The sequence below is a fragment of the Geotrypetes seraphini genome, chromosome 2 (assembly GCF_902459505.1).
Source record: "Geotrypetes seraphini chromosome 2, aGeoSer1.1, whole genome shotgun sequence".
Classification (NCBI taxonomy): domain Eukaryota; kingdom Metazoa; phylum Chordata; class Amphibia; order Gymnophiona; family Dermophiidae; genus Geotrypetes; species Geotrypetes seraphini.
This window is the reverse complement of record NC_047085.1, coordinates 70168149-70194791: the sequence shown is the minus strand read 5'-3', so window position 1 is coordinate 70194791 and position 26643 is coordinate 70168149. Positions and strand designations below refer to the sequence as shown.

The 26643-nt window shown below is 41.7% G+C and overlaps 1 protein-coding gene across 3 annotated transcripts in view; it reads right to left on the bottom strand.

Moving 5' to 3' along the window:
- Window positions 1-2141: 2141 nt before the first annotated feature.
- The window catches only part of NIPAL2 (NIPA like domain containing 2), a 112549-nt gene continuing 88047 nt past the window's right edge, over window positions 2142-26643 (bottom strand). For all 3 annotated transcript variants that reach the window (XM_033934918.1, XM_033934917.1, XM_033934919.1), the window contains 3 exons: window positions 10247-10310; window positions 5594-5688; window positions 2142-3846 (listed from right to left, as the gene is read on the bottom strand). In XM_033934918.1, coding sequence (XP_033790809.1) covers window positions 3734-3846; window positions 5594-5688; window positions 10247-10310 — 272 coding nt within the window. In that variant the 3' untranslated portion in view covers window positions 2142-3733. The remainder of the gene's footprint in view (window positions 3847-5593; window positions 5689-10246; window positions 10311-26643) is intronic.

Genomic DNA, 26643 nt, shown 5'->3' with positions numbered 1-26643 from the left:
ATGTGGCAAATCCTGAAAACCCGACCTGCCAAGGGCCAAGGTTGGACACCCCTGCATTAGACCTTATCAGAAGAGCGACCAGCACGAATCCTATTTTAACTTTTTATACTTATCCAAAAACAAATTCTAACACAAGGTGAAATTAAAGTTGCTCTTACTTTCTTTGAGGATTTATTTTCCTATAATTCCATGGTGCACCTACTTTATGACAGAGGTGCTGTTACTTGCCAAAAAAGCAACTAATTTGTGGTGGTGGTGGGATCCTTATAAAGCTGGAAGGCTGGAAGGACAGGAAGAGATTTCAGATGATGCAGAGGTTTTTGTGGAAAAACAAATTGGCTGTAATAAGCAGAATGAGTGTTACTTGACTCCAGGGGACCCAAATCTCACGACAGCTTGTGCTAGTGATGAAAAGAAATATATGAAACAATAAGGAGAACATATAAACATGAGATATGGGAATAAACTCAGCAATGATTATAAGAGAAAACACTGTATGTGAAAAACTGCTTTTCTTGGACACATTAATCTATAATGCATGACAACAAAATAATAAAACCTGTCCATCAACTTGCTCTTTACATTGATGCTGTTCATTGTGTTATATAATGTATAATGTATTCGAAATTAATTTTCCTATGAACTGTTTTCCTACCTTCTTCTACTCTATGTTTATAACCTAAATAATTTATTTTTCTCAAGTACTTTAGCAAGAATGTGAGCCTTTGGGACAGTCAGGGAACTCTAAGTACTTTCTCTTCATCTTAATTAATCTTACTTATTGCATTTCTTCTGTTTCTATTGTAAACCGCTTAGAACCTCACGGTACAGCGGTATATAAGAGATAAAATTATTATTATTATTAACTGCAAAAACATAAAAAGAAGAAACAGAAATGGATTAAAAAAAAAAAAAAATTCAGAGTGTTGAAACAAAAATGAGGTAATTTTGTAAACCTGTTTTCCCACATGAAAAATGACATATACCTCTGGATCTATATATCATGCCCAACTCTGTGCGTGCATCAGAGATGCATGAGCAAATAAACTAATGAGCTCAGAAAATCAATAAGGCGCAGATTCTAAATGGCAACTTAAGTTAGGTGCTTTCTTTTGTCCCTACACAAAAATATGATTAATTTCTCACACGAAGTCATCTTCAAAGATTTTTATGAAAATTGCATCTTAAATTGTTTTATGGAGACATTAAGATAGATACTGTGGCTATGACTTTTAAAAAAAATCTAAATATCACAAATCTCGTTCATTTTGGATCCCCCAACCCCAGTGACTCCATCGTCAAAACCTTTTCATCATCTAGTGTTATCAGAAGTGGAGAAACTGGAATCTAACTCAGGGAGGCAATATTCCAATTTGACTAAATAACATAGAATAGCTACTGTATAAATCAATAGCAAATTGATCAATCATTACCTCTAGGGTAAAGGGGGTGTGGTAGTGATTCAGGACCACACCCATTATGAAGCAGCAGCCTTGCACTAATTGCTAGATGAGAGTTATTAAGAACTCTCATTAAATCCCACCCAGCAATATCAAAGAATAGTTTTTGAGGTACTCACTAAAGCTAATACCTATGTGGTTATATTACTTGAATATAAGATGAGATTTTTGGGCCAAAAAAATGGCCCCAAAATTGGGCTTGGCTTAAATTTGGGTCAGCACCTAAGATCTGGTGGTCCAGCGGTGGGCTGAGACAAGAGGGATCCCTCCTGCCTCAGCCTACTGCGATAACTTAACTCCCACCAGCCTCCCCTGCGTACCTTTGAAATCCTTGGTAGTCGAGCAGTAGGCCGGGACAGAAGGAATCTTTCCTGCCTCCTGTCCCAGCCAGCTGTGACAACTTTTAACTTCCTCCTGCCTCCTCCATGTACCTTTGAAATCCCTGGTGGTCGAGCGGTGGGCCAGAGCAGGAACGGTCTTCACGTGCTCCTGCCCTGTGCTAGCTGAATGGCTGCTGCCAAGAACTCTGGGGGCACTGGGAGCGGCTCAGGGGGCAGAGCATAGGTGTGTTCTGGTCTTTGAGCTTGGGAATGACATGCATAAGGTCACTTTTTACCACAGCTTAGTAAAAGGGCCCCATAATATTTTGAAGTACCATAACCAAAATGAATGCAACTACTGTTAATGTTTAAATCCAACAAATTTATTGCTCTATAATTCAATCCACTTTGCTTCTAGTAAAATTAAATGTTGAAAATGATTACTGCCACTTCTGGGTGTGCTTGTGATCATTAAACCAACACAACTAAAAAGGCATTCAACAACTGCACTGGCAGGAAGTGGAGTATTCAGTCTGATAGAAAGTTCCTTCATATCAGACCAGGCTCCAATATTGCTGATGTCTGCAAGTATTGAAGTCTGTCTGAAACACTTTCCATATTGCAAAGAATGCTTTATCATCATCACTATCATTATTATCTACATCAGGGCTGCCCAAGTGCGGTCTTCGAGATCTACTGGCAGGCCATGTTTTCTGGATATCCACAATGAACATGTATGAGAGAGATTTGCATACCAAGAAGGCAGTGCAGGCAAATCTCTCTCATGCATATTCATTGTGGATATCCAGAAAACCTGGTCCGCCAGTAGATCTCAAGGACCGGACTTGGACAGCCCTGATCTACATTAAAAAGTAGTTCTGTCTAATCCATCACTTGCACATTCATCATCATGTCCAAGTCCAGACAAGGCTTTCACAAAGTTGGAATTACTATCTGTTGATCTAACAATTTTTGTCTGATGGCAAACTCCATAGGAACGTCTTTGAAAACCGATAGAAGAACATCAAATGTATGTGAACCTATCAATGTTCTTATGGCTAGACAAGGAGACTTCTCTAAAGACACTATCATTCTGGTGGACGGTCACCCCCCCAATGTAAAATATTCCAGCTTCAGGTAACCCAATTTATCACGGTTCTGTTTGATTGGAGACCAGTAACCTATTCAATAAACACAAGCAACTTCACTGATCTCCTAGGCTGTATTTTCTAAACAGCAAAATTTAAGATGAGATGATCCATTCTTGTTTGTACTCGTTTGACAAAGTTTGCATTAGCTGATTCATGTTCCAGGTTTTGCTGCTTCATTTATGGCTCCTTTTATCAAGCCGCGCTAGCAGTTTAACGCACGTAATACCGCGCGCTAAACCGCCGGCCGTGCTAGCCGCTAACGCCTCCCTTGAGCAGGCGGTAGATTTTAGGCCAGCGCGGGGGTTAACGTGTGATGAAAAGTTGCGCACGTTAACCCCGCTAGCACGGCTTGATAAAAGGAGCCCTTAGTTTACCAAGGAATTGTCATTTCTATTTCACTTCTTTTATTTTTTTACTGCTAACTTCAAACATCAGATATAATTAGGTAAAAGTAGTAAAATAGTGAAATTATTACTTTGGTAAAAGTAAAAAAATGTTTCCTGTACTTCATTACAAGTAAAAGCGACAAAGCTTTTACTTACTATACAACACTGATTTTCATTTTTCACTAAAAGTTTTTATAATCCACAGAAGAGAAGAATTCTGGAGCCTGAAATCCACTTCTATTAAAGAGATTCCCATAAAGTAACCCATGACCTGTGCAATCAAATTAAGTCTTTCAATGCTGGACAAAAAAAAAAAAAATCAACAGACAGAATGATACTGAGAGAGAATACTGTGTGGATGGAGACAAAACATGAATCATAGTAATAAATAAAGTGTCCTTCTGGTTAGCTGCAGGTTAATCTGTTTTCCTCTCTTTGCACTGGCTAGCAACAGAATCATCTTCGTTTTGCAAAGTCCCATATGAAAGTCTGTTTGAAACTGGCTGTATTGTACTTGCTATTTTTTTCCCTGCAGAAAGAAAAAAAAATATTATGTCTTGTAAAGGCTAGGAGAATAAGAAGTTGCATATATGTGTGTATACAGTGTTCCCCCGGTTGTTCGCAGTCGGTGGTTCGCGGTCCCGGTCATTCGCGGTATTTTCGGACCGTGAATCGCCGACAAGGAGAGAGCAGCGGGAGAGGCAGGAGAGAGCAGCTGGAGTGCCGCGAGTGCAGGGAAATCACTCGCAGTTCGCTCCGACCGCCTCTTCCTGCACGAAGTCGGGCCTTATCCAATCAGGAGCTGCTTTGACACGCAGCTCCTGATAAGATAAGGCCCGACTTCGTGCAGGAAGAGGCGGTTGGAGCGAACCACGAGTGATTTCCTGCACTCGCGGCGCTCTGGCTGCTCTCCTGCTGCCCTCTTCAGGCTCACCCATGAAAAACCGTTATTTGCGGTTTTTCGAGATTTGCGGGGGTTCCTGGAACAGAACCCCCGCGAATCTCGGGGGAGCACTGTATATCTATATACTAATAATTCTATGTGACTGTGTTGCAGAGTACACTATCACCATAACCCCCTTATAGTATGATTTCACTACCAGATCCTCAGCGGCCCCACTTTGGGCTCGATAAACTGTCACTGCCCAAAGGCTTACATGTCATGTCATCACTGGATCTTTTTAAATTTCTTATAGATGAAATTTATTTTTACTTAGGGCTCCTTTTTACTAAGCTGCGTTTTTAGCGCGCGCTAACCCCCACGCTACGTGGAAAAACTAACGCCAGTTCAATGAAGGCATTAGCGTCTAGTGCGCGCGGCATTGTAGCGCGTGCTAAAACCGCTAGCGCAGTTTAGTAAAAGGAGCACTTAAAGTTACATTTACTTAAATGTTACCATTTTTAAGCAGATACTTAGCTTTTATGGTCTCTGGCTAGGGATTCATTCACCAACATGTTTCCCTAGTGCTTTATCAAGGTATGACCCCCTAGTAAACTTTTGCCAGCTATCATAACCACATTATCACTCAAATGTACTCTGTAACACAGTCACATATAATTATTTGTATATGTAATACCTGTTGAAAGGAATATTAGCCATAATTTGAAGAAATATATATCTATATAGACATAAATACAGATACATCTATATAATTTGAACAGGGTTGACCAACCTTTTGCATAAATCGGTTTGTCTATAACAGACTGACTGGGGTGTATAACAGCAGTTTAAGAATAGGCTAAAAACTAAATTTGACTGACTTTAAATAAAACTAGTCCTGCCAGTCCTGAACACAAGCTATCACATACACGACATCAAAATTCCTTTTGGGAGCTATGAATTCTTCCTTAAATTACAGGCCAGAAACTTTGGGGTACAGCTGGACTCGGCACTTACACTGATCCTCCATATCCAAGCAACCTTCAGGATCTGGCTCTACCACCTGCAACCACTACTCTCTCTTCATATTTTGAGAAGGCTATGCTTGTCACTGCCTATGGTCTAGCTGCCCTAGGTAGGCCTGCTCTTGCTACTGGAAGCTAAGCAGGGTCAGGCCTGGCTAGTACGTGGATGTGAATGTGTGAAATGAACTGAAAAAGTCCAAAAATAGAGCAAAAACACTGAAACAAAATGTAAACAAACTGAAGATGCTTATCCTATGCAGAGCCTTAGCCCCAGTTATTCCTTCTCCCTGCTATTACATCACATATCCAGTCTATAACAAAAACCTGGGAGGCACCTGACAAAGCTCTATCACTTTGCTGCATATACGCACCAGGAACTTGGCCAAAGTTAATATAGGAAACTTGTAAATCTCGTCGTTCACGGTTTCTTGTTATTAAAAACACTCCAAGGAATGACAAAAGAGATCTGTAGAAACACAGTTTTACTGTATGGTTAGAAGCACCTCAGAGAATCCACCCCACCCCCCCTCAAATCTTATCACAAACAAGCATAAGCAGAATAAACCCAGATTTAATAGCAGCTGAGTCCCTGAGGGGTAGGGTTAGAGTGCCTGCTGTGGAGGGGATGAGGGGACGTGTACATTTTAGTTATAGATTTGGCAATCAGCGCTCAAGGCATTCAGTTATAGACTTGCCCCCATATTGCATAAAGTACTAGATATGGAGTTAATTTATACAAATATTGCATTCAAAAAAATGCTTGTTGGAGGTCTTTTTCTCTACTGTCTCTTGATTCTACAGAGTCCCTCTCACAAGCAGTTTTTTAAATGCAATATTTGGCTTTTTTATACTTTAGCATTCAATTGTATCTAATTTGCTTTGTGCTAAATTTTATACACCCTTTTCATGCGTAACAAGCTAATTTATGCATATATAAGGCTTCTTATAAAATTAGGCCATGCTTAAAAGTGCATGAAGTTGAAGCAGGCTTGCTGAGCAGAAGAGTTTGGGCAGAGTAGCAATTTATGTGCATACTTTATAAAATTTGAGTAGACATTGCATGCTAACATTTCAGAAACTATAATCTAACATAAGAACATAAGAATAGCCTTACTGGGTCAGACCAATGGTCCATCAAGCCCAGTAGCCCGTTCTCACGGTAGCCAATCCAGGTCACTAGTACCTGGCCAAAACCCAAGGTATAGCAATATTCCATGCTATCGATCCAGGGCAAGCAGTGGCATCCCCGGGTCTTTCTCAATAACAGACAATGGACTTTTCCGCCAGGAACTTGTCCAAACCTTTCTTAAAACCAGCCATGTAATTCACTCTTACCACATCCTCTGGCAATGCGTTCCACATCTTAACTATTCTCTGAGTGAAAAAAATTTCCTCCTATTGGTTTTAAAAGTATTTCCCTGTAACTTCATCGAGTGTCCCCTAGTCTTTGTAATTTTTGACGGAGTGAAAAATTGATCCATTTGTACCCGTTCTACTCCACTCAGGATTTTGTAGACTTCAATCATATCTCTCCTCAGCTGTCTCTTGTCCAAGCTGAAGAGCCCCAACTGTTTTAGTCTTTCCTCATACGAGAGGAGTTCCATTCTGTTTATCATCTTGGTCATTCTTCTTTGAACCTTTTCTAGCGCAAATATATCTTTCTTGAGATAAGGAGACCAGAATTGAACGCAATACTCCAGAAAAGGTCGCAGCATGGAGCGACACAGGGGCATTATAACATTCTTAGTCTTGTTAACCATCCCTTTTTTAATAATTCCTAGCATCCTATTTGCTTGTTTGGCTGTCAACGAACATTGGGCGGAAGATTTCAGCGTATTGTTTATGATGACAACCAGATCTTTTTCTTGTGCCCTAAACCACAAAGTGGACCCCTGCATCCGGTAACTGTGATTCAGGTTATCCTTCCCAATGTGCATCACTTTGCATTTGTCCACGTTAAATTTCATCTGCCATTTGGACGCCCAGTCTTCCAATTTCCTATGGTCCGCCTGCAATTTTTCACAATCCACATGCGTTTTAACAACTTTGAACAGTTTAGTGTCATCTGCAAATTTAATCATCTCAATTCCAATTTCCAGATCATTTATAAATAAGTTAAATAGCACCGGTCCCAGTACAGGCCCCTACGGCACTCCACTGTTTACTCTCCTCCATTGAGAAAAATGACTATTTAACCCTACCCTCTGTTTTCTATCCAATAACCAATTCCTAATCCACAACTGAACTTTGCCACCTATCCCATGACACTTTAATTTTCTCAAGAGTCTCTCGTGAGGAACTTTACCAAAAGCTTTCTGAAAATCTAGATACACTATATCAACCAGCTCACCTTTATCCACATGTTTATTTACACCTTCAAAGAAGCCAAGCAAATTTGTGAGGCAAGATCTCCCTCGGCTGAACCCATGCTGACTCTGTCTCATTAAATCATGCTTGTCTATGTGTTCGACAATTTTATTTTTTATAATTGTTTCTACCATTTTGCCAGGCACCGAAGTGAGGCTTACCGGTCTCTAATTTCCTGGATTTCCCCTGGAGCTCTTTTTTAAAAAATCGGTGTAACATTGGCCACACTCCAATCTTCAGGTACTACAGATGATTTTAGTGCCAGCTATTTCTGCAGGATTTAGGCTAGTATTTTATAAAGGCCCATAATTGCCTCTCTGTCTTTATAAAATAGGTTAAAAATAGCCCCCCTTCACTATCTCTAAAGCTAGGCACCCTGTTATAAAATTATCCTCCCCATCTTTGTACCTACTTCATACTTGCAGGCATTTATGATCACTTTTATAAGAGGCTTTTTGAACACATAAAGGGCTGGCACCCAAATATAGGTACTGGAAAGATAAGAACATAAGAATAGCCTAACTGGGTCAGACCAATGGTCCATCAAGCCCAGTAGCCTGTTCTCACGGTGGCCAATCCAGGTCCCTAGTAACTGGCCAAAATCCAAGGAGTAGCAACATTCCATGCTACCAATCCAGGGCAACCTTCTTGATACAAGCAGTGGCTTCCCCATGTCTTTCTCAATAACAGACTATGGACTTTTCCTCCAGGACATTGTCCAAACTCTTCTTAAAACCAGCTACGCTTTCCACTCTTACCACAACCTCTGGCAATGTGTTCCAGAGCTTAATTATTCTCTGAGTGAAAAAATTTTTCCCCCTATTGGTTTTAAAAGTATTTCGCTGTAACTTCATCGAGTGACCCTAATGTCCCCTGCTAAACTCATACCCTCCAATATTCAAAACAATTTAACTGGTCAGCAATGGCCACTGGCCAGATAAAATGTGCACAGCCGTCTATCCATAAATATTCAGCTGGAGATGACCAGTTATCTCTGCTGAATAGTCATGGTCTGTATATAGCAGATAACCAGCAATATCGCAGAGTGTGGCACAGTGGTTAAAGCTACAGCTTCAAACTATTGAGGTTGTGGGTTCAAACCCATGCTGCTCCTTGTGACTTTGAGCAAGTCACTTAATCCCCCCCATTGCTCCAAGTACACTAGATAGATTGTGAGCCTACTGGAACAGACAGAGAAAAATTGCTTGAGTACCTGAATAAATTCATGTAAACTGTTCTGAGCTCTAAATATAGCTGATTTGCGCTGATATTCAGCATGGATGTTAGAAGATAAATAGGCTACATAAATAATAGGCCTATCTTTTAACCACTAGGAACTTAATCGGTTAGTGCTGAAAATCAGCTTAACTGGTTATGATCCGGTGGGCAAAAATGAAACTGAATATTCAATGCTGATTGCTAGATACTGAATTTCTGGATCCATTGCTAGCAGTAGGCTTTAACCGCGATGCCTACTGCCAGCTGAATATCAGTCCCCGAATCTGTAAAGGATTTTCTGCAGGGGCAGTGGGTTTTAAATAAAGTATCTCTTTTTCACTGGCAGCAGGGGAAACATTTGTCATTAGTTTGCAAACTTTAAGCCAATGCATCCAGTCTCTTAGCTTCAGCTTCAGAGTGAGTTGTGCACGATTCAGATTTGCATGTCATTAGTTATTGCATGGGCCTAGGATAATTAAGCCTTTTACTTTAGGAAGCATGTATTCACATGACTCTATCTTGTGGCTTTCTGCATCAACCCTACCAAGCATTGGTTGTTTATAGCAGCGCAGCTAATGCAGAATGCATCATATGTTCCATTAGCAGTCAACATGCTTCAATGAGACCCACAGTATTTGCAAGATGCAGTCATCGCTCCAACCCCCCCCCCCCTATGAATTTCTGTGCTAGCGAATAGGCTCCTTCATCATTGTTACCTCCGTTTCCTAGATTTTAATTATTACGATGATAAATCCTATAAATTCCTCCTGAAAGCAAATGTCCAGATACGTGTAGTTGAGGAAAGGGAGGCAATTGTAATTACTGACATCAATACTTATAACCCGTTCTGAGCAATAAAACTAACTAAATAAATAAAATATTTTGATCCATCTCTGTTTCTCTGATTTTCTGTTCTCTGTCCATCAAGATGACCCCTTGGCTTCAGGTCACAAATATCATCCCCAACTTTCCTACTGTCATTTCACTCTCACTTCTAGTCATTTCTCCATTTGAATTGTTTGTTCTAATCCTAATTTGTTTTCTACAAATATCCATGTTTAATCTTCATAAATAATTTAATTTATAAATCCAAAAATAATGCATTGAACATACTTTAAAGATAGATTGTACCATTAATATTTCTGATTTGCAATCAATCTTAACCTTAAGATTCCTTACTATTGATTGCTGTATGCCTTTAAATTTAAGTTTTCCCTTCTGGGGAAGGGTGCCAGATTCTCAGAACTGAGCAATGAAGTTCACTGCTCTGCATGAAACAGCAAATTTTAGCTCAGAAAACTTTCCCACCCTCAGGGCCCTGTAAGGGCGACTCAGTCCTGCCTCTCCAGAATGTTATCAAGCCAAAAAAAAGGCTTTACAAGATCGGTTTTCCTCTTTTATGTACAAGTTTTATGTACTGCTTCAGTTAACATACTTACCCAAAAAGAAACATGAGCACATTCAGAAAAGATGAACCATGGAACTCGTCATAAAATGCAATTCCTAATACATGAAACACACAAAGATTACCGTACTTGAGAATTGAAAGTAAAATTTAGGTCAATAATTCTAGCTTGCAGTTACACTTGGTCATACATAGCTATAGAATATCTGAATGACAAACTGTACCATTTTGACATATTAATTATTATGTTACATAGAAACATAACAGCAGATAAAAGCCAAGTGGCCCATCCAGTCTGCCCATCCAAAGCATTCACTATCTCCTCTCCTCCCTAAGAGATCACACTTTCTTGAATTCAGAGACAGTTTTTGTCTCCACCACCTCTATTGGGAGACTATTCCACGCATCTACCACCCTTTCAGTAAAAAAAAGTATTTCCTAACTTATCATATATTTTATAATTGTAAAAACTCTAGAGTTAATTCATAATATATATTAAAAAATTAGCTACAAAAGTCCATCAAAGGTTAGGAGAAATGCTTAATTCTTCTCCCCCTCTCCCCCAAAAATGTTTGGGAACATTTTATAGACAACCAAGCTTGACTTATATGGAAACAGATGAGCTACAACTTCAACCGAATATCTCATTATAACCAGATTCTGTCCTACTCAGTCCTACTGTTGTGCTGTCATCTGCAGGTCTGAATTTAGTAATAGACATCAGAGGCGATTTACATTAGTCCCAAATTTTGATAGGTGTCAAGAGTGTTGTTGCCATTTACTTGCTTTGATCTGGGCCTAGCACAGCTGAACCAAAGGCCATTCCTAGGGTTACTAGATGTCAGGGAAAACCTGGACCTGTCCTCTTTTTAGAGGACTGTCCGGGTTCCCGAATGGACTTTCCAAAACCCAGCAGTTTGCCTGGGTTTTGGAAAGCCCTGACGAGCTCCAGGCCACATCTGGAGGGCCTCTGAGCATGCGCGGACGACGTCACGCATATCTGCGCATGCTCAAGGCCCTCCAGACGTGGCTGGAGCTCATCGGGGAAGAATGTGAGGCTTTGAGGGGGCAGGGCTGGGGGGGGGGAATGGTAAGGGACTTGAGAGGCATAACTGGGCGGGGATGGGGGTGGGAGCGTAACATGGGGTGGATGGGGGCGGAACAGGGCGGGGTCATGCATCCGGGTTTGTGAGGCTCCAAATATGGTAACCCTAGCCATTTTAAAGTAAATGATTTCAGTGTGGCCCTTCCAGCATTCGTGCAGCTGCAGATTCCGTAATGCTCCACCCCATACACAAATTTCCAAGGTGATAGCAAGCCCATGCTGGAGGAGGGGGCAGGACACCATAGGCCTGTCAGTACAGGAAATTACTTACAGAAAAAGCACTGCAGCAGCTTCAGGATGATTTTTAACATGGGGCAAGGTAAGGAGAGACCCCCATGAGAATGAAGGATCCAGGCAGGAACAATCAGGGGCAGGGGAGATTTCTTGTGATTTTTGGAGAGAGACCATTCCTCTTCCCATCCCTCCTCCCCAAGTGCTTATGGGTACCCATTGCTGAAACTGATAACTGGTCACCCAGAGTAAGTTAGAAGAGGCAAAAGAGTCAGATTACCGTTTGCTCAGAAGTTTAAGGTTTAAACATTTATTGATTTATGTCTGCCTTTTTGAAGAAATTCACTCAAGATGGTGTATAGCAATAATGAGCCAGACATATACAATATATACCCTAGAACATGGGTCTCAAAGTCCCTCCTTGAGGGCCGCAATCCAGTCGGGTTTTCAGGATTTTCCCAATGAATGTGCATGAGATCTATGTGCATGCACTGCTTTCAATGCATATTCATTGGGGAAATCCTGAAAACCCGACTGGATTGTGGCCCTCAAGGAGGGACTTTGAGATCCGTGCCCTAGAACTATGCTTTTCAACCCAGCTCTCACTCATATCCACAATAAATCCACTGCCTCCCTGGTATTCAAATCTATCTCATGCATATTTATTGTGGAAATCCTGAAAGTCCAACTTAAAAAGGTATTAATTAATATGCAAACTAAACTTTTTCAGAGATAGGGAAGCAAAAGAACTAGAGTTGAGGGTGCAGGGTGAGAAACCTAGCAGCGATGTCAGGAAATACTTTTTCACAGAAAAGGGTGGTGGATGCCTGGAATGCCTTCTTGAGGGAGGTTGTGAAAACAAAAATGGTGCCAGAATTCAAGAGTGCGTGGGATTAATACAGAGGATCTCTATGTAGAAAAAGGATTGAATCCAATTAAAGCAAAAAACTTAAATGATCTCATAGCTGGAGAGAGCTTTAAATGGCAGCTTCGGAGGTTGGGAATTGTGACCAATGCTGGGCAGACTTACATGGTCTGGGTCCTGTAAATGTTGGGCTTCGACCGCAAGTAGGACCAGTGCCTGGCAGATTTCTACACTCTGTGCTCCAGAACTGGTAGGGAAAGATAGAGATTAAGTAAGCCAAGGTTTAATTATGAAGTGGAACTTGTATAGTATGCCAGATACAACTCTGGCAACCTTGCTGGATAGTCTGTACAGGTCTTTTATCTGCTGATATTTATTTAACAAATTTTAAACCCACTTATAATTAAGCAGTTTACAAAAAAAATAGCATACATACCCCCTCTTTTACGAACACATAGCACGGGTTTTAGCGCCGGCAGCAGCGGTAACTGCTCCGACACTAATAGAATTCCTATGAGCATCGGAGCATTTACCGCCGCTGCCGGCACTAAAACTCACGCTATGTGTTTGTAAAAGAGGGGGATAATGCTAAAAATAAAAGACAATATATACATATTTATAAAAATAAAAATCTCTCTTCATCATCATTACATCATCAACAATTAATACATCATTAACTATATAAATACAGTTATTACTTAAAGTTTACAGTTTATTGGCTTTGAAATGCAATGGTTTCCTATTTGGAATGTTATCCTTTTATGGGGTTGTGGAATTCATTATCGGGATGTCAGTTTGTTTTAAAAACTACAGTAGTTTATATGAGTATTCACATATTGTCTTACTTATATAATACTTTGTTTTTATGTTACATATTTTTCTTTTTTATATTTTTGGTTTGATATGATTTGTCTAGTGACATTTCTTTATTTTATTTATTCAAGAGTATAGGTTTGACAAAGGAATTTGGTATGTGTTGCTTTTTTAGTATAACACTGGTTGGGATTCTACAGGACTTTCTGACATTCTAAGTCCAGATTGAACATAGAAACATGACGGCAGCTCTCTATCTCTATCTCTACCTCTGTCTTTATATTTTTATCTTTACTTTTCATAAATTGTTTCTTCAGGTACTTTAGTTAGATTGTGAGCCTTTGGGACAGTTAGGGAATTTTCCAAGTACCTATCTTATTTATTTTTATTTATTGTATCTTTTAATGCATCATTTTTGTAAACCGCTTAGAAACCTCACGGTTATTAGCGGTATATAAGAATTAAATTAAATTAAATTAAATTAAAATAAATTCTCCTGCAAGTACTATGTAACAGACAAGTGTTGTGGTAAAAATATTCCAATAACAGTACACATTACGGCATAGTATGCTACTTACAATGTCAAGACAATACACATTAAAACATCTGAATAGATAGCATAAGTTGAAAGTGGAGGTGAAACATGTAGATAGATAAGATACAATTTTCTTACTATTTCTTACTCAACTAATTGTTATTTTTCCAGGGACTTCAGTTAGATTGTGAGCCTTCGGGACAGTAAGGGAATTCCTAAGTACCTATTCTTTATTTATTTATCTTATTTTTATTGTATCCTTTAATGTATATTTCTCTGTAAACCTATATTACTTATAATTTTAATGCACACTATTGTCTATTTTCTGTAAACCGCTTAGAATCCTAACGGAGTTTAGCGGTATATAAGAAATAAATTACATTACATTACATTACAATAACAGAAGTTAAATTGAAGATAAGGTTAACTAAGCAGAAAAAACTGTACATGGAGTCAGAAAAGGTCAGAAAAGGATCTCAGCTAGTCATAGTGGATAAGCAGGTTCTGTTACAGGATATGCAGCTGGTATTAATCCTTGTGTGTTTGATTAGTTGCTTTTTCCATTAAAGGGATTAGAACAGCCAAGCTTCCACTTGCTTTCTGAAGTAAAGGTAGACTTGGGTTAAGCAAAGCTTTTTAGGGAGAGCATTCCAGAGTGTGGGGGCTGCTCTGGAGAAGGCTTGTTGGTGGGCTTCACATCAAATAATTTGCTTTGGAGATGGTATGATTAGGAATGATCCTTGAGAGGACTGCTTTGTTTCTAGTAGTCTCCGACACTGTCATGCAAATGGGCTCTTTAATAATGAATTGAGCACTCTGGTGGATTCTTAAAAATGGCTGAGTCATTCTCCGAGAGCGGTGTCGGCTTTTGGCGACAAAAATCAGCGACTGGTCCGGGGGTGCTGGTACAGTGACAGCACTGTTAAAAGTGCATCTTGTGGCGTGTGTTTTGACTGTGGCAAATGATATGAAGAATCATAAATTGTTGTCTATTTTATTTTTTAGTGGGAGTAGTAAAAGTACGCTTCTTGAGCATGTGTATTATAGCCCCCTTTGGCAGCGGGAGAGATACTCAGTCTCTCCCACTGCCAATTGATATACACCACCGGCTGTGGGAGAGATGGCCAATGTCTCACGCTGTCAACCAACACCCCCAACTCCCCTTGGCAGTGGACCCAATCGACACCCCCCCTGCAGCGGAAGAGATGCCCAATCTCTACCACCCAACCAACCACCCTCCCACAGCATGAGAAATGCCCAATCACTCCTGCCGCCACCCAACACCCCAATTCCCCTCAGCAGTGGGAGAGTTGCCCACGCTCAAGAAACCCCCTGCTGCCATGCACCCCCCTCCCCCCCGTGCCTCTGATGACCCCTGCCCTCTCCCCCTAACATTATGTTCAGATGGCTGGCCGGAGAGATGACTATTCCCTCTGGCCAGCTGGCTCGCCTCTTCGAAATTGTGGGCCTTCCCCTCCCCGGTGCATCCTGGGATGCACCACGGAGGAGCCTGAGGCTGATTGGCCAGGTTAAGGCCCTTCCTATGGGTGGGGCCTTATGCATCTGGGCCAATCAGAGCCTTAGTCCCTTCCCTAAATGCATCCAGCAGGGAGGGAGGGGGGACAGGGTGCAGAGACTGGCAGGGCAGAAAGGGAGGAGGAACAGGGTGCAGAGCCTGGAAGGGGAGGGAGTGAGGGGGGAGCTAGGTGCAGAGTCTGGCAGGGCAGGGGAGGGCATTTGAACCCCCCTCCCCCAGTTTATATTTGAGTCAACCTTTTTTCCTCCTTTTTGGGAGAAAAAAAGGTTACATCAGTTTATATTCGGATTGGCTTATATTCAAGTATATACGGCAGTGGCGTACCTAGGGTATGTGGCACCCGGGGCCCATCATTTTTTGACCCCCCCCCATCTATATAAAAAATATGATTTTTAGTAACAATCCACATATTGCACCACAAGAGTGTACCTAGGAAAAGGCTGCATCTTAAACACTGCAGTGAGCACTAGAACACCAACACATACATTGTAAAACTAAACAAGCCAGATCCCGTACAGTCAATTGATCCTGTAGTCAATGCCAACTGAAAACTGTGTTCTTTTCATACACACAGAACAGAGATACACCCTCGCCCAATATGGAATAATCACAAACTAAAAATAGAAATATGTAGACAAAAGTTAAACTGAATCGCCAAGAAACCAGACCCTGGATACAATGCAACACCACAAAAAACAGTAACGCATGTCCTCTAATACAGTGCAAAATATAAAGACAGTAGATGTAAATTTGAAAAAACTGATACATAACAATCACCACTTTACAAATTAACAAATAAAAATAAAACAAATAATGAGAAATAAAAAAATACCATTTTATTGGACTAATCCCCGTAAGCTCGGTCCCCATCCCCGCAAACCACCTGATTCCATCCACACAAGCCTTGAATTGTTTATATTAAAGTATAAAAATAAACAATATTCCGTACAATTGTCAATTTATAAATCAGCCCACTCTCTTCCCCATTTCCCTTCAGCATCCTCAGCCCACTCTCTCTCCACTTTCCTTCAGCGCACGCACATAAAAACAAGCAAGTAATTTTATATCATTTTCATTCTATTCATTCATAGAAATTAAAGTCTAGATAATGCCAGTCACATAACAAAACATGATTTTACAAAAATAATTCCCTGCACAGTGAAGCCTGCAAGGATTACTAGATGTCTTTCAGCAGCTCCCCTCCCTCCCTCCCCCTTACCTTTGTGGCCAAGTCAAATTGATCTACCAACAATAAAATTTTAAAAACACAAAGCACGCTGTACGCAGAGAAAATGTTAATTATCATTTATATTCCGCGGGTTTTCAAAGAGGTCAAGGCAGATGACTTTATGCAATGTCACCTCAGTAACAACTATACAAAAATAGACAAATATTCCCCCTCCCTTTTTACTAAACTGCGATAGCGGTTTTTAGCGCAGGGAGCTGCGCTGAATGCCCCACGCTGCTCTCGACGCTCATAGGCTCCCTGCGCTAAAAAACGCTATTGCGGTTTAGTAAAAGGGGGTCATAGTGCAAAATATAGACAGCCGATATAAATTCTCAAAACGGACACATTTTGATCACTAAGTTGAAAATAAAATCATTTTTCCTACCTTTTTGTCTGGTGATTTCATGAGTCTCCCTGCCCCCCCCTCTTTCTTTCTCTCTCCCCCTGGCTCCCCTCTTTATTTCTGCCTTTCTATCTTTCTCCCCCTGGCCCCCCTCTTTATTTCTGCCTTTCTTTCTCTCTCCCCCTGGCCCTCCTCTTTCTTTCTGCCTTTCTTTCTCTCCCCCTTGACCCCCTCTTTATTTCTGCCTTTCTTTCTCTCTCCCTCTGGCCCCCCTCTTTATTTCTGCGTTTCTTTCTCTCTTCCCCTGGCCTCCCTCTTTATTTCTCTCTCCCCCTGGCCCTCCTCTTTCTTTCTGCCTTTTTTCTCTCCCCCTTGACCCCCTCTTTATTTTTTCCTTTCTTTCTCTCTCCCCCTAGCCCCCACAAAGCCATTGTGCCAATTTCTCCACTTCCACGATTCTTTCCCTACCCTCACCCCCAAGCCAGCAGCCGATTTCTCCCTGCTCATTCCCCGATGTCCTGATGTCCTGAACTTTATCGGGCAGCAGCAGCATTCACAATTCACTGCTGTTGCCCGCTTCAGGCCTTCCTCTCTGTCGGGTCCTGTCTTCATGAAAACAGGAAGTAGGCAGGACCCGGCAGATAACAAGACCTGAAGCCGGCAACAGCAGCGAATTGTAAACGCTGCTGCTGCCCGAAGAAGGTAATGGAGCACCGAGGCAGACCGCTTCTCCCCCCTCCCAGCCGAACCCCCGCTGACCCTCCTATCTCCCCCCCCCGTGAACCTTTCCAACCCTCCCAGCGAGAGCAGCAAACCTCTTTCGCGGCTTTCTCCTCCCTCTGTCGCGTCACTGATGATGTCAGTGACGCGGCAGAGGGAGGAAAAAGCCGACGCTACTGGAGGGAGGTTTGCTGCTTTCGCTGGGAGGATCGGAAAGGTTCACGGGGGGGTGAGATAGGAGGGTCAGCGGGGGTTCGGCTGGGAGGGGGGAGAAGCGGTCTGCCTCGGTGCTCCAAGGCCTGGCGCCATTACCTTTCTCGGTAATGGCGCTGATGCTGCTTTCGCTGGGACGGTAGGAGCGCGATAGGGACCGGGCCAGCTGTGCACCCCCCCTAAGGCGGCACCCGAGGCGGACCTCCCCCCCTCCCTTGGTACGCTACTGATATACGGTACTTGTACAAATGATGTAACATCTCCTTTTTTCTACAAAACAATTTCTAATCCAGTTCACCACTTTGGGTCCTAACTTCAGCCCATTCAATTTGTTCATAAGCGTCCTATGAAGAACTGTGTCAAAGGCTTTGCTGAAGTCCAAATAGACCACATCTAGCACTTGTTTTTAATCCAGCTCTTTAGTCACCCAGTCAAAGAAATCAATCAGATTAATTTGAGAATATTTTCCTTTGATAAACCATGGTAACTACGATCATGTTAGACATCAGATTCTAGGAATTGTACTATCCCTTCCTTCAGTGGCATCTTCATAATTTCTCCTACCACCAAAAGTGAGGCTTACTGGTCTGTAGTTTCCCACTTTTTCTCTGTCACCATTTTTGCGGAAAGGGAGCACATCCACCGTTCTCCAATCCTGTGGAACCTCCTCTGTTTCAAGGATCTATTATACAAATCTTTAAAGAGGCCAATTAGAACCTCTTTGAACTCTTTCAGTATCCTTCAATGTATCTCAACTGGTCCATGGCTTTTCAACATCTACTCCACTCCCATATATGTCTGTCAGCCAATGAGACCACACTTTCAAAACGAAGGAACCGGTTTTCCTTGAAAAAAATCTTATACCTTACAAATCTAATAGATCCTTAAGATCCTCTGGACAACATCTGCTCTGGGTTCCTTCTCTAGAAATTATAAATACTCATAGATCAACAATATTCTCAGTTACTGCAACTACAATTTGGAATGCATTACCTGTATTGTGTATCTGGATTTTCAGAAGGCATTTGACAAGGTCCCGCATGAACGACTACTTTGAAAAATTGCGAGCCATGGAATCGAGGGTGAAATACTCACGTGGATTAAAAACTGGCTGGCGGATAAGAAACAGAGAGAGGAGGTAAATGGACAATACTCGGACTGGAAAAGCATCAAGAGTGGAGTGCCGCAGGGTTCAGTGCTTGGATCTGTGCTCTTCAACATATTTATAAACGACCTGGAAATTGGTACAATAAGTGAGGTGATTAAATTTTCAGACAATACGAAGTTATTCAGAGTAGTGAAGACACAGGAGGATTGCGAAGACCTGCAACGTGATAAACACGCTCGAGAAATGGGCTGCAAAATGGCAAATGAGATTTAACGTGGATAAGTGTAAGATGATGCATGTCAGTAACAAAAATCTTATACACGAATAAAGGATGTCTGGTGCAGTATTTGGACAGACCCTCCAGGAAAGAGACTTGGGAGTACTGGTCGACAAGTCAATGAAGTCATCCGCACAATGCATGGCGGTGGCGGCGAAAAGGGCGAACAGAATGCTAGGAATGATTAAGAAGAAGGGGATCACGAACAGATCGGAGAAGGTTATCATGCCGCTTTACCGGGCCATGGTACGCCCTCACCTGAAATACTGTGTAGAGCACTGGTCAACGTACATAAAAGAGGACACAGTACTACTCGAAAGGGTCCAGAGAAGAGTGACTAAAATGGTTAATGAACTGGAGAAGTTGCTGTACAGTGAGAGATTAGAGAAACTGGGCCTCTTCTCCCTTGAAAAGAGAAGACTGAGAGGGGACATGATCGAAACATTCAAGATAATGAAGGGAACAGACTTAGTAGATAAAGACAGGTTTTTCACCCTCTCCAAGGTAGAGAGAATGAGAGGGCACTCTCTAAAGTTAAAAGGGGATAGATTCCGTACAAACGTAAGGAAGTTCTTCTTCACCCAGAGTGGTAGAAAACTGGAATACTTTCCGGAGTCTGTTATAGGGGAAAACACCCTCACCGGTTTCAAGACAAAATTAGACAAGTTCCTGCTGAACCAGAACGTACACAGGTAAGGCTAGTCTCAGTTAGGGCACTGGTCTTTGACCTAAGGGCCGCCACGTGGGCAGACTGCTGGGCACAATGGACCACTGGTCTGACCCAGCAGCGGTAATTCTTATGTTCTTATACTCATCTTTGGGCTGAGCAAAATTTAGACAAATTTAAAGAAGCTTTAAAGCTTCCTATTCATTGATGCTTTTGACTATTGAACCCATTATTCTTTTCTCATTGACCCTATCAGTTCTTTTGGTTTTCTCCCATATACGTTCTCTTTCCTGTACTTATTGTAGTTCTCCCCCCTCTCCTGCTCATTCTTAGTATGTTTTATTTTGTGTTTTGTGCTCGTCTATGTAGAAATCTGTGTATCATTGATGTTTTTAATTTGTTTTTACCCTTATTTTAATGTTGTAAAACTCTCAGGCCTCTTTTTACGAAGGCACGTTAGGGCCCTAATGCGCGGAATAGCGTGCACTAAAATGCCGCCCGCACTAGCTGCTACCACCTCCTCTTGAGCAGGCAATAGTTTTTTGGTTAGCATGCGCTAATCTGATGCGTGCGCTAAAAACGCTAAAGCACCTTCGTAAAAGGAGCTCTTAGTATTGATAAGCGTTCAATTACATTTACAATAAACTTGGAAACTTGGATGGAGTCATTCCAGAGGGTGGCTACTAAAATGGTCATTAGTTTTCCTAAATCATATGGGGACAAACTTACAAGATCTCAATAAGCATACCTTGCAAGAAAGGAGGGGGGGGGGAATAAAGGTGACATTTAAATACCTCCATGGCATAAATGCACAGGAGGTAGGCCCTTTCAATTGAAAGGAAGCTCTGGAACAAGAGGTTAGAGGTGGAGATAGTATCAGGAATAATCTAAGGAAATATTTCATTATGGTCTAGCATCTGGCAACTAAAATTCAATGCAAAGAAGTGCAGAGTGATGCATTTGGGGGGGGTAGTAATCCAAGGGAACCGTATGTGCTGAGAAGCGAGAGGCTGATAAGCACAGATGGAGAGAGGGACCTTGGGGTGATTGTTTCAGAGGATCTAAAGGCATCTAAACAGTGTGATAAGGCGGTGGCTGAAGCCAGAAGGATGCTAGGCTGTTTAGAAAGAGGAATAACCAGTAGAAGAAGGGAGGTGTTGATGCCCCTGTATAGGTCGTTGGTGAGGCCGCACTTGGAGAATTTTCAGTTTTGGAGGCCGTATCTGGTGAAGCATATAAAAAGACTTGAAGAGGTCCAGAGGAAGGCGACAAAAATGGTAAGGGGTTTGAACCAAAAGAAGTATGAAAAGAGACTGGAAGACCTAAATATGTATACTCTGGAGGAGAGGAGGGACAGGGGAGATATGATACAGACGTTTAAATACTTGAAAGGTATTAATATGGAACCAGATCTTTTCCAGAGAAGAGAAAATGGTAAAACTAGAGGGCATAATTTGAGGTTGCAAGGAGGAAGACTCAGGACCAATGTTAGGAAACTCTTTTTCACGGAGAGGGTGGTAGATGCCTAGAATGCCCTCACGAGGGAAGTGGTGGAGAGGAGAATGGTGATAGAATTCAAAAAAAGCATGGAATAAACATAGAGAATATCTAATTAGAAACCAAGAATGTAAATTTATGAGCTAAGGCCGGTACTGGACAGACTTGCACAGTCTGTGTCCCATATGTGATGATTTGGTATAGGATTGGGCTGGGGATGGCATCGATGGGAACTCCACTACCTTGGAACATGAGGCTGTTACTGGCTAGACTTTATGGTAGATATTCTGCAAACAGGATGATTGGATAGGCTAGAGTGAACTTGGACAGCAACTTCAGCATTTGGAACCTAGGACAATAACAGGTGGACTTTATAGTCAATGACCCAGAAATATCAAAGAAGAGACAAGTTAATTTAATCATGCATTTTTAATGAGTATAACTGGATGGACCATTCAGGTCTTTATCTGCTGTCATTTACTATGTTACTATGGCGAGGGGAGCCTAGAGAGACCACATGTTATTAAAGAATGCTAAAAAATCAAAAAGTAAAGCAAGAATGAAACACTGCTACCGATACTTTTTCCACAACGTACGGTGTTCCTCAAGGTTCTATACTCTCTCCTCTCTTATTCAATATATTTCTTGCTCCTTTGTTGACTTTATGTCAATCAATTGGTTTCAATACTTTTGCTTATGCTGACGATATACAGCTTCTGCATCCTATTAATCCTGACAACCCTTCTGACATAGCCCAAATTAACACAAAACTCGAACAAATCCACTACTGGTTGATCAATAATCGTTTAGCTTTGAACATCAATAAATCCAATATACTGCTTTTTCCTTGGAAAGACAACCCTACTCTTATTTCGCCAATCTCTATCAATGGACTCCCTTTACAAGTAGTACAAAAAACCAAAATTCTTGGTGTAATTCTGGACCATAAACTTACTTTTCACGATCATATCAGCAGTGTTATTAAGTCTTCTTTTTTTAGACTGAGACAGATACGCTCTATCTCCCAGCTATTTAATAATGACTCTTTGAAAATTCTCATCCATTCCCTTGTAATTTCAAAATTAGATTACTGCAACGCTTTATTTAATGGTATAGCACAAAAAGAAATCAGACGTCTTCAGATCATTCAGAATACAGCCATCAGACTTATCACAAAAGCTAAAAAATTCGACCATATAACTCCTCTTCTTAAGGAAGCTCACTGGCTTCCAGTAGCTCACAGAATAACTTACAAACTTTGTCTGCTCACATTTAAATCTCTTCTGTTTAAAACTCCGGCCTTCATTCATAAACTATTAATTCCTTATTCCTCCAATAGAACCCTAAGATCAGACCAACAGCACTTATTAATGATTCCATCATTAAAAATAATAAATACGCGCCGTCAGTATATTTTCTCAGTAACGGCTCCCCAAACTTGGAATTCTCTTCCCATCTATTTACGTGAAGAACTTAATCTAGACAAATTTAAAAACAAACTGAAAACTTTTTTATTTAATGATGCATTTGTTATCTGATTTATAGTTTTCTTTTTAACATCATCCAACTACATTTGTTTCTATTTCTCTTTTCTTCACATATTCAACTATTTTTATCCCATCCTTTTTGTGTTTTCCTTATTTGGTTCCCCACTTTGCTCAATTACATTGTAACTTCTTCCCCTACCTTCCTTTTTGTTTCCAGTTTGTTCAGTTATCGTCTAGTCTTGTCAGTTTTTAATTATTTTAAATTATTTTATTTTGTAACTTTATTAATGTGTAAATCGCCTTGAATATTGAAAAGGCGATTAAACAAATAAATAATAAACTTGAAACTTGATATTGCCCAAAGTCAGTCAACTATTCTTATAAAACTAGTGCTTCTCTACTTGTATTTTCCCCTCCTCTTCCTTGGGAATCATAATCGCTTTAATATGTTTCCTCAAATGTATTTCACTTCCTAAGAAAACTCCTTACGGGGGTATTATAAAGGCAACATGGACACCTATGTCACTTTCTACAATAGCCACCCTGAACTTTCACCAATAGTGCACAAATTTACACCTGCTCTAAAGAAAATGTAAATGTGTGTGAAAGGATGTATACAGTCACACAATTTTATATATGAAAAAACTATCGTGAAATTACCCCCCCACCTGTGGCAGATGGAATGCCCAACCTTTTCTGACCCAGGGATGAGGGAAGTGAATTTAAGATATACTTCCACTGTACACAGGATTTTGAGAAAATGTAATTATGAATGTACGAGGGTTAAAGGAAGATATTGTAGTGAATAAAATCAAAACTAATACTTGAAACTTGTGTTTACTTTTGTATATAGTCGCCACCATTTGCCTCACATTTCTGCCAAGCTCTGGACAAGTATTTGAAAGTTGTCGTGAAAGAACTGATTGTCTTTTACAAGCTCTCCAACCTTTCTTGTGTGAGAATCATCTGGTGCTGCAGGGTCATCCACTTTATTTTTGATCACACATATCAGCCCTTCTCAGTCCACAATCTTTAACACTTTTCGGTCCAGTGACACACAGTACTGACATCAACACAATCATCTCCATAAATAACCTGCATGCAGCAGTGAATCTCAGTTGAAGGGACTCCTTTAACAGCTGGAAATTCTATCACGACACACTGCTTAAATTGCTCACTGCATGATTCAATTTCATAAGCAATCGCAGAAAAACTCTTCACACAGACACTTCTCACCGACAAGTGAACATGTACAGTGCATCAGTACTATGGAGGTGGAGGCGTTACTTTCCATTTAACCCTTGTAAATGAAAGATATACAAAATGAACAGTAGCGACAGTTGAAGCCCTGATGAGTATCTGCTATGCAATGATTTGTATTTTTTAAATTCAGCATTTTTTTTCCTCCTACACTGAGCTTCCATCTCAATCAGAATCAGAATCAGAACTGTTGCCATGAGTCTTTCTCTTTATTTCATACTAGTGTTTAAGCCCGTTACATTAACAGGTGCTAGAGTAGATGTCTGTTTTTTTTTTTCTTTGCCTCTCTCTCCTTGGATGCTGTCTATCTGTCATTCTTTCTGTTTGTGTTGCTCCCTGGCCCCCCTGTCTGTCTTTCTTTCTGTCCGACTCCCTGGCCCCCTGCTTGCCTGTATTTCTCTGTTGTGCCTTGTCTGCCTTCCTCTCCGTGGCCTCCTTCTGTCCCCTCCCCCCAGAGCAAAGCAGGATTGCTGTCTGCTCCACAGCACACTCCTCCCCCCCCAAAGCATCCCCCTTTCCCTCTCCCCCTCCACTTCTTACCAGCATGGGTTACATGATTGCTGTCTGCCCCCCAGCACACCCCTCCCCACCAAAGCAGTCCCCTTTCCCTCTCCCCCTGCCCCCTGTTGTCCCATGCCTGCCTGCTCCGTGGCCCCCTTCTGTTCTCCCCCTCCCAGAGCAAAGCATGATTCCTGTCTGCCCCCCAGCACACCCCTCTCCCCAAAGCAGCACCCTTTCCCTCTCCTCCTGCCCCCTGTTGTGCCATGCCTGCCTGCACCGTGGCCCACTTCTGTTCCCCCCTCCCAGAGCAAAGCTTGATTGCTGTTTGCCCCCCAGCACTCCCCTACCCCCAAAGAAGCCCCCTTTCCCTCTCCCCTGCCCCCTGTTGTGCATGCCTGTTCTTACCCTTCCTCCATCCCGGCTTCCTGGTGTCTTCTGGGGGGAGGGGTAAAACACGGCCCTCACGGACCTGACGGACCTTGCAGATCTAAACCCGCACATCCTTAAAAATCTGAGCTCCTTGCCGCCTGTAGTTAGTTTATGGCTCTGACAAGACTTCGGTGACAATTTAGTGCTGACGGATCCGTCTCAGCATAGGGAGGGGAAGGTATTAGGATCCGTCAGCGCTACAATGTCACCGAGGTCTGTCACAGCCGATTTACTGGGGCTACAGGAAACCAGTTTAAATGATTCATTTTGGAGCCGCTCCAGCACTAGCACTAGTCTCTGGCTCTGACAGACCTCGGTGACATTTGAGTGCTGATGGATCCTAATACTTTTCCCTCCCTATGCTGAGACGGATCGGTCAGCACTAAATTGTCACCGAGGTCTGTCAGAGCCATAAACTAACTACAGGCGGCATGGACCTCAGATTTTTAGGGACGTGCGGATTTAGATCCGTGAGGTCCGCGTTTTACCCCTTCCCGTCTTCTGGCATAAACTGCTGCTGCTCCTCTTCAAAGCAGCCTTATGAGGTTCGCCAGCCGGCTGTAGCGAACCTTGCAGGCTGCTCTCCACCTCGGTAGCATGTTCCCTCTGACATGATCACATCAGAGAGAACGTGCTATCGAGGTGGAGAGCGGCCTGCAAGGTTCGCTACAGCTGGCCGCCAAACCTAAGCAGGCTGCTTTGAAGAGGAGTGGCAGCAGTTGGTGAGTGAGGGCGAGAGGGGGGAGTCGCCGGCATGTTCCATGCCTCCATGTTCAAAAATGGAATTCAGCACGGACCCAGACATCATGGTGGCAGGGAACACGCCTTCCTAAGTGCGCATGCCCGCTTAGGGTTTTATTATAGAGGATCCTCTCCCAACTTACTTTAGTTTTCATTTCACTACTGGATAGGCTCTAAGTTTAAGGTGTCACCAAAGTCCAGTGACTATATACTGTAGCCCTGGTAGTCCCAGGAGCTAGGAAACCTGAGTTGGGCATCAAACCCAGGTCCCTTTGCATGTTAAACAAGCATTTAGGTGTATTTTATGGTCCAAGAAATTTTGAAAAAAATATCTGAAATGATCCATTCTAATTTTTATTTTTCACTTTTGCCTTCTTCAGTTTTGAAGCCAGGATATCAAAGAGCTAATTTGGGATCTATATGTGCCCTGTTGTACCTATGGTCTTGTAGTCCTGCTTTTAGAGATAATGGAACTACAAATCTATAGATGCAATGGGGCAAATCCAAGTGATAATCCCCCAATTACAGAAAGAAATAATTAGGACCAAAGAATGAAGAGAGAGAGAAATTTTGTGATGGATACAAACAGAACAGTAAATATATGATAAAAGTAAATAAAAAAGGAGAGAAAAAAATGAAGTTAAAGTCAAAAGCAAGATTATACAGAGAAACAAACTGCAGTGAAACAGAAAGTAGCATAAAAAGAGTGAGAAAAGCTGAGATGTGAAGGAAAGCAGGAAAAAAAGCTAATAATGAAACAATGACAACTAATAAAATAACATGTTTCAAAATGTGAGGAGGTGGTTTATTGTGTTCCCTGAATGTAAGTGCATAGATTCAGCAGGCAGGCCTCTGATGTCATGGCAACAGTGAA